The sequence below is a fragment of the Molothrus ater genome, chromosome 5 (assembly GCF_012460135.2).
Source record: "Molothrus ater isolate BHLD 08-10-18 breed brown headed cowbird chromosome 5, BPBGC_Mater_1.1, whole genome shotgun sequence".
Classification (NCBI taxonomy): Eukaryota; Metazoa; Chordata; class Aves; order Passeriformes; family Icteridae; genus Molothrus; species Molothrus ater.
In genome coordinates, this window is record NC_050482.2 from 16,177,898 (window position 1) to 16,192,749 (window position 14,852).

The 14,852-nt window shown below is 34.6% G+C and overlaps 1 protein-coding gene across 1 annotated transcript in view; it reads left to right on the plus strand.

The window, feature by feature from the left end:
* Positions 1-14,852, plus strand: part of TBC1D22A (TBC1 domain family member 22A) — a 140,927-nt gene that overhangs the window by 20,731 nt on the left and 105,344 nt on the right. The window contains exons 6-8 of the mRNA XM_036401158.2: positions 3,543-3,671; positions 4,813-4,875; positions 10,531-10,645. Of these exons, the coding sequence (XP_036257051.1) occupies positions 3,543-3,671; positions 4,813-4,875; positions 10,531-10,645 (307 nt within the window). The remainder of the gene's footprint in view (positions 1-3,542; positions 3,672-4,812; positions 4,876-10,530; positions 10,646-14,852) is intronic.

A 14,852-nucleotide genomic window follows, 5' to 3' on the forward strand; every position in this document is an offset into this window, starting at 1 on the left:
GTCAATTGAGTTGTGGCATTGGCTCTCCTGATGTCAGACCTGTGAAGCAGTTCAGAGGCAACCTCAATAAAAAGCTAATCACTTTTTTGTGGTGCCAGTTTTTGGCTGGCTGAGCACTCTTCTCTTTCCCTATGGCCAGAGGATACTGCCTTGGCTGTAGCTTAGGAGTAGGCTTGGTGAAGTACCATGGAGGTGTTTCAGTTGGGCATGTGGGAAAAGCTTGTGGAAATAAGTGATTCACTGGGTTTGGTGTTACAGAATAGGATTTTTTTCATCTTGGTGTTTGCACTATGTTTAAAAAGGTTCTTCTGCAAAAATGCAGTTCTTCATAAAGGTATTTTTCATGTCTATCTTTTCAGCTATAATGCTTGTGATGACAACTAGTTAAGCATTTTAGCTGTTGTTTGTCTGCCTGTGGTTGGGAGAAAGTTTATGAGGATGTTTGTATTAAAAAGAAGCAGAATTCTCGTGATGTCTACTCTCCAGAGGCTGTGAAAGACACTTTCTCAACAAATCTTTGTGCATTTAAGAACTGTTTAAAATTCTGAATTATACACACACACCAGTTTAGCACTATCGAATTTCTCAGAGAGTAGACTTAAATAGCTTTGCTTTTTATAGAATAATTCTGTAGGGAATGCAAAGTATTTACTTCAGATTGACACTGATTTTCAGTGACTGAAAGAGTCTTTCTTGTTGATGAGTTCTACTAAATTTGCAGCTTAGTTCCTTCTAATGCTAAATGCAGATGCAGTTTAATGGTGGATATTCAAATATCCTGCTGTAATTGAAATTAAACATGGAGCTTACAATTTATTTTAGTTCTGTTTCCAAAGCTATATGTGACTTTGGTTGTAAAAAAGGCATTTTTTTTCACTTGAAGTTTAGAATGTCTGCTTTAAAATACTAAAAGTAAGAAAAATTATGACTAACTCAAAGTTGACTTTGAAACATAATAAGCTAAAGCATAAGCATTTTAAGTTCTGAATCAGAAGACTGACAGTGGGGTTTAGAGATTTGGAATAATGCAAATTATAAAAATATAAAATGAGCTGACTCCTCTTGCTTTCTTGTAAGAGCATAGGCTTTCCTGGAGCTTTAACTTAAATCCAGAAGTTGATTTTAATTTAGTATTCCTGGTCTAGAAAAATGCCTAAGTGTAGAGTTCTCTTGTTCTGTTGCTTTAATTCCAGAATCTATTTCAGTTCAATTTGCAACTTCATCTTGCCATATCTCTGCAAAAACCTGCTTTCAGATTGCATTTTTGTACTTTATCAATTAAGTTGATTTTCTTTTGAGTAAGAGATTTATGAAACTGGCTTTTTTTGTTTGTTTGTTTTTTCTACCTCCAAATGGCAATATTTTGAAAATTCTTAGCTTTTCTTAAGTAAGTCCTGCTGCGATTTCTTATCTATGTGGTCCTCATTTAGTATGTTTTGGAAACTCAAAGTCTTTTAGTAATCATTACTTTCCTATACTGTAAGGCAGCATTTTCTTTCATCTTCTTTCCCAAGTGGGAAAGAAAAGTGCTTTCAGTTTTTTTGGTCATAAGCTCCACCATGCTTTTCTGCTGGTAACCTAATAGTGACCTACTGTTAATGTCCCAGGTAAGGGGGACTAATAATGGTAATCCCAGGCAGTGTTTAAAGCCAGGCTGGATGGAGCTCTGAGCAACCTGGTCTAGTGGAAGGGGGGTTGGAGCTAGATGATCTTTAAGGTCCTTTCCAACACAAACCATTTTATGATTCCATACAGTCACCAGGAGCTCCTGGGGAAATAAGTGTTTGTAAAAATCAAGTGATATTTTGATTAAAGATTTGTTGCAGTACTAAAAAAACAATGAGACAACTGAAGAAACCAATGTATATTATGGTTTTAGTTTATGTTTGTTCCAAAATTATTCAAAAGTCTTATTTAAAAGGCCCAAACTTAATTTTTTCTCAGGGAACAGAGTATACTTGGTGGTATCTGAGGCAGATGGTGATTGTCTTGTTTGTAAAACCAGCATAGAAATTGGAATTCTAAAAATATGATTTAACAAAGTGATCAGTTATTTGTTACATAGTCAGCATGTTAATAATGTTAACAAGTGTTTGATGAAGACAGTTTTTCAGTATAATACTCTGTTGATGTTATGCATGTGTACTGGTAACAACATATTTAAAAAAAAGACATTATTTATTTTTAAAATATAGCAAAAGTGTTAAGCACACTGTACCTAAACAGCAAGAAGAACTGCAGAGGCTCTCTTTTCTTTTGAATAACAAAACCAAAGATATGTTTGTAAAAGCCTTTAGAGGAAATTAATGAATAAACGGATTAAACTTTCCACCAATTTATTCACTGCTGATACGTTGCAAGCCTTCCCAACTTTTAAAACCTAATTTGTAAAGTGAACAGGAAACACGACATGTTGAATTGAAAGATTAGTTCAGTCTTTGAAACCGAAGAATGGTGAAAAGACTTGCTGAGAAAGTATTGGTGTGCTTCAAGCAATCACATTTGATTTAAAAAATGAATTATTTTCTAAAGCAACCAAATAAGATATCCTACAGGGAAGAAACCACTACTGTTGAGAATAAATGGGAACACTAGTCTTGAGAATAAATAAATTTTATTCAATAAAATTATTGAATAAATTCAATATTTAACACAAAACACTAGGATAGGATATTAAATGTCAGAAAAAGTCTTTAGGAAAACTGAAGCTGGTGAGGTTTAAAGTACTTGGAATCAAACACAAGTCTGTATATCTTAAAGGAATTAATTTTGAAAAAGAAAGTACCTCTTAAGGTATCTGAAATGTAATATGGCTTGTATATTCTCCTGTCATTATAAATGAAGTAATTAAAGTGTACAGGAATGCCATTTTTAATGATTTTAATATAGTAACATAGAAATGTTTAGGTTGGAAAGGACCTTTAAGGCTGTGTAGTCCAACCATAAACTCAGCACTGGCAAGTCCACCAGTAAACCATGTCCCTAGGGGCCACATCTGTGTGTCTTTTACTACCTCCAGGGATGGTGACTCAGCCGTTTCCTTGGGCAGCCTGTTCCAGTGCTTGATAATCCTTTCCATGAAAAAGTTTTTCCTAATATTGAATCTAGCCCTCCCTTGCCAATGTATGTAATTCCTACTTAAAGGCAATTTTTTTATTAAATTTAAAAAATTTAATAAAATTGCTCCAATACTGGCCACATAGAAATTAAGCAACTTGCATGTTTTTAAAGTTACCTAAACTAATTTATCTAAGCTTTTCTCCTCAGAAATCAATACCATCTTAGTATTTTTGATGAGAAATCGCATTTTGTAGAAAAAAAGGCAAAAAAAAATCCAGCTGTTTTTATAAGATGTTTCTATCTGAACTTTTATTTGAGTTGGAGGGATTAGAAAAAATAGTTTAGTAAAGGATTATTTAGATTTGTGTGGGAGTACATGGCACTGCGTCAGTTTGTTAGGTCTCTTGTCACATCTAATCAAATGCCAGCAGTGCTTTTTGTAAGCAAAGAATAATATCTTTATCATTTCACTGTTTTCTCAGGGCTATCTTCCTGCAAATGTGGACCGAAGAGAAAGCACTTTACAAAGAAAACGCAAAGAGTATTTTGCATTTGTTGAACAATACTATGATTCCAGAAATGATGAAAACCACCAAGATACCTACAGACAGGTAGAACACCTGATTGAATTGACTTTTATCTACAGAACATTTGCTAAAGGACTTAAAGATTATTTTTGAACTTTGCTGCTGTTTTTCTCTGTTTCTTTAATCATATCAGATAGACAGCCCTCTAATAATTTTCCTGAATTTTAGAAGAAAAATATGAAGTAGTTTTCATCTGAAATTCGAAAAAGTGGATTTCTTTTAATGTTAGCATTAATGTTGCCATGGTTTTCTGTTTAAAAATAGTTGAATTTTCAAATCTTTCATCTTCCACTCAAACCCTCTTTCAAATAAGTGAAGATGGACAGGGAAAGTACAACAGTGACTGTTTCTTACTGCTCCAAACTTCTGTATAAGAAGTTGAGACTGTATATGATGTGCAACATAAATAAACATAGGGGTGTCAAACTTTCACACTCACCCAGATAAGCAGATAACTTTTCTTCAAGTTTTGTATTGAAATGAGTAGTTTGTAACACTGAGCGATGATACTTCAGCCTTTGTTGGGACAAAAGAAAAGATCTTTCTTTCAGCTTCAAGACTAATCTTTAGTAGCAAGTATATAGCATCACTAACATAAGGCTTATGAATAGAAGACAAAATCATCACTTGAGCACTCTGTTGCATGAAAGTCCTTTGTGAAGTGAGGAAAAAAAAACTTAAGAATATTGGTACTTTTGTGCTCTCTTCTTGATTGTCAAATACATTAAAATGGGTGCTAAACTCTTCTTTCACCTTTGGACATTTGGACTTGATGATCTTACAGGTCTTTTCCATTCTAAATGATTCTATGATAGTGGGAGTTGAATATGACTTCACAGAAGTAGTAGTATGTATTTACTCATAATTACCCTATGGTAATGAGTATTGCCAATATGATTATAATTTACAAATAATTAAAATGTGATGTATGGATCCTAGAATGTGAATACAAACATATGTGGTTTTAAATTTTGCTTCATTGAAAGATTGACTTAAAGATTTGGCTGTACCTTTTGAAATACAGTAAAAATCCATGTTATCCCAAAACTAATTATACAATGGAATTACAACTAATAGTGTAAACCAATAGAATTATTTTAAGTATCATGTTGCTTAGAAAGTGTGCTGTTGGTTCCTTTTACAGTATTCTTCTTTGTCTAATTAGATCCACATAGATATACCACGCATGAGTCCTGAAGTTTTAAGACTTCAGCCCAAAGTAACAGAGGTAAGAATGATATATTTTCTTTTTGTTAGAGGAAACATTTTATTAATGAATCTGATATCACGGTTTGATTAATAATTGGTTTCATTACACTTGCTATTTTGACTTCAGAACAAGCTTAAGTAAAAAAAAAGAGGACATATAAGTAGAGATTAAGAAGAGCAGTGTAAGTATGAGTTATAAAAGCAAAGACACCTCATTAATTTCCTGTACTGAATTTGTCAGTTTTTATTGTGGTCTTGTGCCCTTGAGGGTTTTTTCCCCACTTTTTTTCCTTTTTATATATTTTGTTAATACTGTGTTTCGTAAGTAATCCAGCGCATAATCCTGTGGTTCCATGTATTTGTCAAAATCATTTAAGGTCTGGAAGTTCTTAGAGTGTTCCACTTGGGAAGTTCTCCTTTTTGAATTTGTAGCAGGACTGGTTTGAATGCCTTATCTGATTTTGCATCCTTGTAAGTTTTGTATGTTGCGTACACAATTTAAATTGTTTTACTACTATTATAACTATATAATTAATGTAAATATATAATAATGTGATTACATGCGATTAATGGTAAATGTATTAATCAAATCAGCCTATGTCGCTGGGGAATTGAATCTCATGGGGACATTTCATTTTGAAGTATATAGGTCATAAATAGCATTGATGGTGTGGATTAACCTTTTTCAGTTATTTAATTTAATTCTTCAACTTACACTCCTTTCTAATGGTTCTAGTTAGACCTTCAAGTGTATTGCCATGAAGCTTCTGTTCATACAATTACAGATCCAAATAGAACATAATCTGGTTGTTCATTATGAGAACTTAAATGCAGAACTAGCTTTCATTTGGTTTTCCATTGTTCCAATTATTTGTTTAATGGCTGCGCTCTTCCACACTTTGGAGAACTGGTTTGAAGAAATAGCCTAGTACAGTTCGAAAAGAAAAACCTATAAATATAGGGCTTTCCACCTGCTTTCTGCACAGTGGTGTTTTACCTGGGCTGTTCTAGGGATGGATCGAGGAGTAATATAAATACAATCAAGGGACACAAACAAAGCAATACTGGCAAGAAAGAAACTATTAAAGAAATTAATTAGATCAGTGGGCTACTGAGAGAATGGGCTTGCATCTGTCTTTTACTCCATGATCTTAATCAAACTATACTTGCTTAATGCCATTGTAAAAAAGGGTCATACCACCCAATTTCTCCAATGCTTCTTTCTCTTGCTTTCTGAGTTTCTGGAGACCTACCATAGCACCATCAAATCCCTCAGGCCCACAGGGATGCTTCCCTCCTCCCCAGGGCTCTTGCAGATAGGGTGTGTTGTTCCCAGAGCTGATTCTTCTAGAGAGAGAGAAGATGGTGCTGGTCTCTGGTGAGCAACAGTCACTCCCACCTTTTTAAAGTGAGACCACAAGGGTTATAAAGAGGAGAGGGGAATCAGAGTAAAGGTCAAAGATGGTGTAATCCTTTAAAACCTATGTGCAAAACCATTGTTGTGGGTATTATGGTGAGTTTTGTGCATACTTCTGATGCTGCAAAGGTTTAGAGTAATGGTTCCTCTACTAGGAACAATCTCCCATAGAATGAGATGAAGAGACTGTAGTTGATGGAACTGGACAAAAGCACTGGTTAAAGCTTCAGAAAGACAGCACATGTATAAACCTCACAGTCTCCTGACTTAAATTTTCAAATGCTGCTATTCCAAGATTTTTGCTGTTCTTGGTGCTATCAGTCTCTGTTGCCAAAGAACTTTTAATTAGAGTTAAAAAGGCTGTTTTAATTTTTTATCTGATCTCAGAGTTTGGTTTCTGTAATAAAATGTTGCAGTTTAGAAAAAGATATTTTGAATCTGATGTGCTGAAATAACTAGTTATTGTGTGTTCCCTTTAAAATCAGTTTAAAGTGTTTCTTTTTTATGGGAGTTGAATGGATCCTGAGTGAGGAGAAGGCAGTGTTGGAGCAAGGATTTAAAGGACTAAAAATGTCCTAATAGTGTCCCTGAAAAGGAGAACAGAAGAGTGGGAGGTGGTCTTTCATACAGTGCGGTCAAGTTAAAGACTACTTATTATTTAGTTGTAATAAATTTGATTAGCTAATGGACTGGTCTAATTTATTATCTTTTCTTACTTGAACTGTATTTTGTTGAAGTGGAAAGCACATGGCTTTATACTTCCCATCTATGCTTGCATATTATGCATCATAATTTCAAAAAAACTGCACAATTTAAAATAGTTTAAATTTTTGTCCTTCCTCTCTTTTTTTTTTCCTTTCCCTCCTCTACTTAGAAAACAAAAAGCAAATTTTCAAAAGCTTTTGAATTAAGGCTTTGGAGGTTTTGAAGTTCCTCTGAGGTGGGAAAACCCACAAGTAATTCAAACTTTCATTTAAACTGATGGATTCTTTTCTTTATGTATATGAATATAATTCTTGCTGTAATTATGAATGAGAATCAAATTCAAAAGAGAATAATAGATTGGTAATGACATCTCATGAGATGTAGTGGCTCATAGTAGAAAAATAATTCTAGTTTTTGTTGCTGGTTTGGAAATCAAGAAGGGATCCTTTTGGGAAAGTGACCTTTTTAATGAGTCCTATTTGAATACAGTCATGAGTGTTGTATAGAAACTTAAATCAGCCTGCTGTTCAGGTTTTCAGTGCTCATTTTTATTGATTCAGAACGTAAATGAAACTTTATGAAAATGGATAGGAAACTGAAAATGCTATTCAGTGTGTATTTCAGAATTTCTGATTGGAAGTATTTGGGGATATTAAAGCTGATGTGCCATCACTAAGTGGTGCTTCCTGCTCAAAAATATAACACCCCCTGACCCCCCACCACCCCAAGCAAAGGCAAACACCACCCCCTCATACCTGGATTTTAAAAACATTTTAAAATCCATAGGCTTCTCAATTTGCAGTGCAAACAGTATCTTATCAGGTTCTGAGGAAATGAAAGGTTGGTGGTACAAATTTGTGAATTGTTTGACTTCAGACATGCCTTCATGAAAAAACACTACGTTTATAGTTTCTGCAGTGGGTATTTTGATTGATTGTTCTTACTGAATTTGGTTGGTTGTTGACTGTGCATATTTTGTAGCCCCATCACACCATGAGTTTTTTATTTAGCCTAGTGCATAACCCTATTCTGCATTCTCCAATTGCTACTTTAATAGGTTTCTCCTGTCAGCTCATTCTGATATTTGTTTTTTGAGAAAGTTGTTCGTATTTGCAGTATGTTAAACAAGTCCTTTTTCAGAAATGAAACACAGAATGATAACTTTCATAATATTGAGAACCTACTGTTGCTGAAAGTAAAAGTGGCAATGGACAGAAGCAGGCAGAGTAGCTGTGAGCTAACTATCCTTGCTAGATTGGCAGCTTTCCAGCAATACTAAAAATATTACATAAACGGCTGTAATTTCATCAGGGTATGATTACATAAAATGTAAAACCATGTTGTAAATGGCTGAGTGTAAAATCTTTATACAATTATTGATAGACAGTGAAACACCACTGGCTTTTGCTTAAAGGGCAGAGGTTTTTTTTTGTTGTTGTTTTTTTTTTTTTTTTTTTTTTTTTGTTTAATATGCAGCTCTTGTTAAAATGCATGAGGTGACAGAACTAGTACCAAGAATTTGTAGCTAAAGGAATAAGCATCTTGGCTAATGGAAACAAGAGGCTTCTGTGGAGGATTTGCTAATGTATACTTCCCTTTTTGCCTAATCTCTGAAATCACACTGCACAAAAACTGAATCTCAGTTGGGGTTGTAATGGATCAGATGTGAGCTATCTTAAGATTTGTTTTTCAGTGCCCACCAAAACTTTTGGTACTTACTGTTGTTGACTGTCTCCCCTGTTCTGTGAATTTTCAGCCAGGGAAACATGAAACCTGGAGGACAGTTGACTGTCAAAAGAAAGCCTATAGGAGAAGGATAGAAGTTGATATTTGAGACTGGTTTTCAAAGCAAAAAATGCAAATATTTTTCAGCTTCAGGAAACTTATGTGGAAGCCTGTGATGGGAATTTCAAGCACCAGGATGTGAGTCCTTTATGCTAAGACCTTTCCTTACTTAAAAATGACTGCAAGAGGACTTTTAAACTAAATAATAAGTCTTTATTTAAAATTGAATTAAAACAGTCAGCTTATTAATCTAACAAAAACTTAAAGTGAGATTGAATATGAATAATCCTGACTTCACAAATAAACTTCCTCCACCTCTTGCATCCTTTCAGGGCAGGTTCTTCACTGGCTTTCTTGAAGCCTGAGCATTTGTTGACTTCTGGAGTTGCAGCAAACCACAGAATCCTTTGGGTCCTTCCAAAATGTCTCCTCATTTTATTATTGAGGCCAGATCTGAAGAGCAATATAGTTTGTGCTCTCATGAACGAGCAAACATTCTTTTGTTTCAGAAGATTATATATCCCTGATTGCATGGCTGTAGTTAGGACAAAGCGCGTGGCAGCTTTCACTCTGCTGCTTATTTGCAGTCTTTCAAAGGCACGTAATATCTTCAGAAGCAAATAATTGAGACAAGATACAGCCTCTTACAGACCTAAATGGAATCAGAAAAAAGTTCTCTGATTTCTGTGCTCTCTTCTCTTCTCACACTGAGACATAGTTTGGCCTCATGCAAAAGTTTAGTACTTTTGCAGTACTAAACTTCAGTTACAGATACCTAAGCTTCAGTTTATGGAGTTGAGAGGGTGAAGTTCTGTGATATGGCAGGCAGTTGCCTTATTTCTACATTTCCTGATTGTTTCAGGTTTTTCAATAACTAGTATGCAGATGCCTGGAGTGTATAACTCCACACTGGAGTATTAGGCAAGCTTAACTTTCGTGGAATCTCTTTTTATGGGCATGTTATTAAAAAAATCTAAACTATATCAAGTCTTTCTTTCTGTTACTTAGGGATAAATAGAATATTTAGTAGAATACTTCTTTCAAAGAGATGAAAAATTATGGAAAGATAATTTCATATGTCCTTCCCTTGAGAAAAGAGGAATTCGGTATTACTGGAAAAGCTCCAGTGAATAAGAGCTACTTTGTATTAACTACTGTAACTGAATTATATACTAGGCTGGTTTTAACATGTGCTAATACCCTGAAATTGCTTCCTTTTGAAGAACTGAGAAGCTTACATAGCACTGGGAGTTGGTTATGAATACCAGTGTTCATTTATGCTTTTGTATGCATGATTTTTATACTACTTAACTCCATGATACGAAGTTTATCTGCAAGGATATTTTCAACATCCTCACGAGGGGAGGCAAATGGGCAGGTACCAATCCCTTCACTCTCAGGACCAGTGACAAGACTCAAAGAAATGGCACAAAGCTGAGTTGGGGGAGGTATAGGTTGGATATCAGGAATGGGCTGTTCACTCCAAGAGTGGTTGAACACTGGAACAGGCTCCCTAGGGAAATGGTTGCAGCACCAGCCTGACAAAGTTCAAAAAGTGTTTGGACAGTGCTCTCAGGCACATGGAATGATTCCTGGGGTGTCCCTGGGTGTACAGGGCCAGGAGTTGGACTTGGTGGTCCTGATGGGTCCCTTTCAACTCAGGATGTTCTGTAATTCTATGATGTTATGATAATTTACAAGTATCTTGTTGAAAATGTGCTAATGACTTGTTAAATTAAATTGATGGTTTCTTTAACTCTTTTTCAGATCTTTGAAAGAATTTTGTTTATTTGGGCAATACGTCATCCAGCCAGTGGATATGTTCAGGGCATAAATGATCTTGTTACTCCTTTTTTTGTCGTCTTCGTTTGTGAATACATAGGTAAGATTTGTCTTAATACTGAATTATGAATTTGTATTGGTTTTGAAACATCATTTTTGTTTTAATCTAACAGTTTGGATGAGCTAATCAAAGCATAATTTGATACATGCATTTTATCATAAATGTTTGTAATTATAAATCTGTATTGCTTTAAATACATACTGAGAAGCAACCAGATTTTGAGTAGTCAGTGAAGTTCAGGAGCCATCTTGATTTCTGCTTAAGAAGTCTTCACTGTTTTATTTTCTCTTCTAATTCATGCTTTTTTTGAAAACTTTATATTGTACATATGAACCGTGCAACAGCAACAAAACAAAAAATGCCTGCCCTGCAGGAAAAAAAAACCCCACTAAAACAAAAAAAATAACACATGAAACATGGATATTTTAAAATCAGTTGTGGGGAAATTGAAATCAAGGGAACCTATTAAACTGCATCTGTGACGGAAGTAATGACATCCTGGAATTAAGGTCTGAAAAGTAAGACAACAGTAATCAAATTTCTCTGGTTAAGAACTCTGCTCTTCTGAGACTTACAACATTGGTAATAATGGTGGTGTCAACAACTCCATTTGTGTTGAGTTTTTTGCTTTATATGGGAATATACTTTTGAAAAAATAAACAACTTAGATGTGGGTTAAATCTTAAATTTACAGATTTGTATTTAAGTTGTTATAAGCATTATGAGAATGACTGACTATTAACAATAAGTCATTAGTAACTTGGGTATAACTATGGATATAAAAGGTAAGGTTTAACAGTAAAAATGATAATGTTAATCTGGTTTGAATTGAAATTGTTTTCTTTGTGTTCCTTACATACAGTGAGAATTCAAGTGTTGTGTATGTAAACTTGAGCAATGTATTGTCTGGCTACTTCAGTGGGGCTACCTACAGTGGATTCTTCCTACCTTGTCTGTACCATAGGTGTATTAATCCAGATTGATTAGTTTTAATGAAGGACAGATTATCCTTGAGTGGATGATAGAATATCCATTTACTCATTTGCATGGCAACACCTCTGTTGCTCTGTTCATTTCTTGTTTCATAGGAGGATGTTTCATTGCTAAGCAACTAATGAGAACTACTGCTGCTTTCTCCCTAATCATCTCCTAAGCAGGGTAGAGGCCTACTCCTGAGAGTATTTGCAGTTTCTGCCTTTTACTCTCTCATTTGACAGATCATGAAAATGTTCTTAATGATCCTAGAACAGTTGGGTCTCTAGTAGACTTTAGGGTTGCTAATTGAAATAAGAAGTTCAAATGAGATGTGATTAGAGAATTGATATTCCCTGTTAAATAGGCCATTTAATTAATACGGTAAATAAGTTTGTCTTTACCACCAACTTACATTTGGAGACTCATGATTGTTAATGTATTTGCCACTTTGTCAGGATTGTCATATTGGCGAGCATAGCTGTTCCTGTGAGTGTTTGGTGGAGAAAGACAAAATGTTAAAACTTTTAACCTTAAAAGATAATTGGGGAAAATGTACGAAGCTCAGAAAACTGTATTCTGAAAGCTCATTTAAAAACTAGTATCTATATAATAAGAAAAAACAGCAAAATCAAGGTTTGTTTTTCTTTCAGTATAGTGGTGGTCATGGCTAAGTGCTAACAGCAGTTATTTCCCCCAGAGACATACAAAAACTTTCAAAGATTTTTCTTTAAATAGCTTTTTGATTTGAAACTTTCTAATATGTTCAAGTTACACTGAGTGATGCACTCAAGTTGGAATGAGTAAATGAAATGGGGATGTTGCATTTATGAAGTACATCAAAAATTCTGTAATAAAATTGCAGGATTCAAAACTAACACTGTGAATTGGACTTTAGTAATTTATATAGAAATAAACACAGAATTGCTGAATTTTCCTATCAAAAATGCTTACACTGTTAGTGTATTTATATTTACTTCAGTAATATTCTGTATTTACTTCAGATTTTTACTCTAGATCTCATTTCTTGGTTTTACATGAATATTGGTTTGTACATTAAATAGCTTTGTTTATTGCAATCTTTTCACTATGGGTTTTTGTATTTTTCTTAATTTAACTGAAACCTTTTTTGCTGCAGTTCTAAGTCACATGGATCCTAATTTATACAGTTAAAAGTAATAATACTTTTATTTTAGGTTCTTCCTCTAGTTAAAAAAAGTCCTAAAGAATTATTAAATGTGAATAATAAATTCTTATGATTGACAATGTCATTAATAGTAAATCTGTGCTGACTAGGTCATCTGATGGTACATCCTGGTAATTGAGAGAACATTTGCAGTTTTGTCAAATATTTTGGTGGGAGGAAAGCCATGTTTATTTTAGCTTTATGACAAATGAGAGAGCCCTTAATTAATCCTTAATCTTGCATGACAAGTGTGTGACATAGCTATTCTAGTGATGGGAGTCTTTTTGCTTTCCTAAAGACATCAGTAAACTGTTTGGAAAAGTGTTGTTAAGGAACTTCTGAAGATAAAAATGACACAGATGAAAATCCTAGTTTACTTTTCATTCGAATCCAAATGCCATAAAGTCAGTTTTTGGGTGTGTATAAGTGCTGATGTTTTGATGGTTTAGTATAGATTGAGCTACCTAATTTTAGCACATAGATTCACACATCCAGACTATATTGAGTTATTGAATATAGGAATTGGGTGTGCTAAATGTTCAGGACATTCTTTCAAACTTTCCAACAGTATGATTAAAGTGTAATCTGGTGATGTTTCATTAGTTTCCAGTTTGCAGTAAAAACAGAATGCTGTTTAATGTTGTAACATTTTCAGCAAGATGAAACTTAATTGTCAAATGAAGCCAGGAGAAGAAAAACCATAATTAAAGAAAATTTCAGATGGGGTAGATACTAGCCCCTGCTGGAATACAGTACTTTGTTTTGATTTGCTGGTCTAAATTAGGAGGAGGAGGATTTTAAACCTTAGGTTTCTTATACCAGATGATTGTGTGTGTTATTCTCAACATTTTGAAAAAAAATTTTCCTCCTCATGAAAAATGCTGGAGGCATTTAATCTTATTTTGTCATACTATAACAGCCTCTTTAGAAATCCAAACACTGGAGGTGCAGGAAAATTATTCTGGGCTTACTTCTAACCTCCTGGATGACATGGTAGTGTTGTAACATATGCTGTCAGAACAAATGCTAATTACTGTCAGGGCAGTTTTCCTGAAAGCCCTCTGTGTTTGTAGCATATTAGTTTGTGTCAAAATGAATCTCATCCCTGCAGATGCACCAGAGGGGTTTTTGTTAATGAGATAAGATATACCATGTGACTGCTCACTGTTTGTAGACTTTAAGTGGACAAGGAAATTTTGCACTGGACTGCAAGTCCTATTTATTCCAAGTTGCCACAGATGTGCTCTTTGTACACCTTCCTCTTGCCCTGAGTTCCTGTAGAGCTACATTGTTTCCTAGTGTTAAGTTGTGCTGTACAATTACTTGTGGTCTCTTGCTCACCTACACTTCACTTTATCTGACATTCCAGTACATCATCGTTCATGGGCTTGTGTGTGTATCTAAAACCCCAAAGAGGACCTGGATTTATTCACCATCCAGAGAGATGAAAGTTTCAGAGAAGTACCACCATGATAAGGATGTATGTCAGATTGTTGCTAAGTGGAATAGCTGTATGAAATAATTTTAAGATGCCTAGGAGTTCTGGCTCAAGGGAAAATTAGCAGTCAATAGGAAGTCAAGGCAGAAAATGAACACTATTGTAGCACTTGGTCATTTTATGCCAAGTAAAGAATGACAAGAAAAATGAGGCTGCTGAAGACTGGAATGGCGATTGAGATATTGTCTGCAATCTTCTTGAAATAGAGGAGCCTGAGACAAGTTGATGATGCTTACAAGAACTCATGAACTGAAAACTTCAAGAACAGAGATCTTACCCTTGTAAGTATTTTTTCTTGTCATCTTAAATCCTTTTGTAGATAGCATTAAATGAAACTTCTGTTACCTAGTGTTTTTTGAATTGATACTGCTGTGACTTGATGGGATAATTAATCTAGGCCCAAATCCTAGAAATGGTATAGGATTTATTCTCAGACTACTTTTCCTTTGAGTGTAGAAATTTCCTTTAGTCCTGAAAATGTCTTCATCTGTCTATAACTCCCTTGTTTACTGCTTTTTCCATTCCCTCTCATATGTTACGGGAAGCCTTCCTGCCCTTATAACTGGTATGCAGTCTCACTTTTGTCTTCT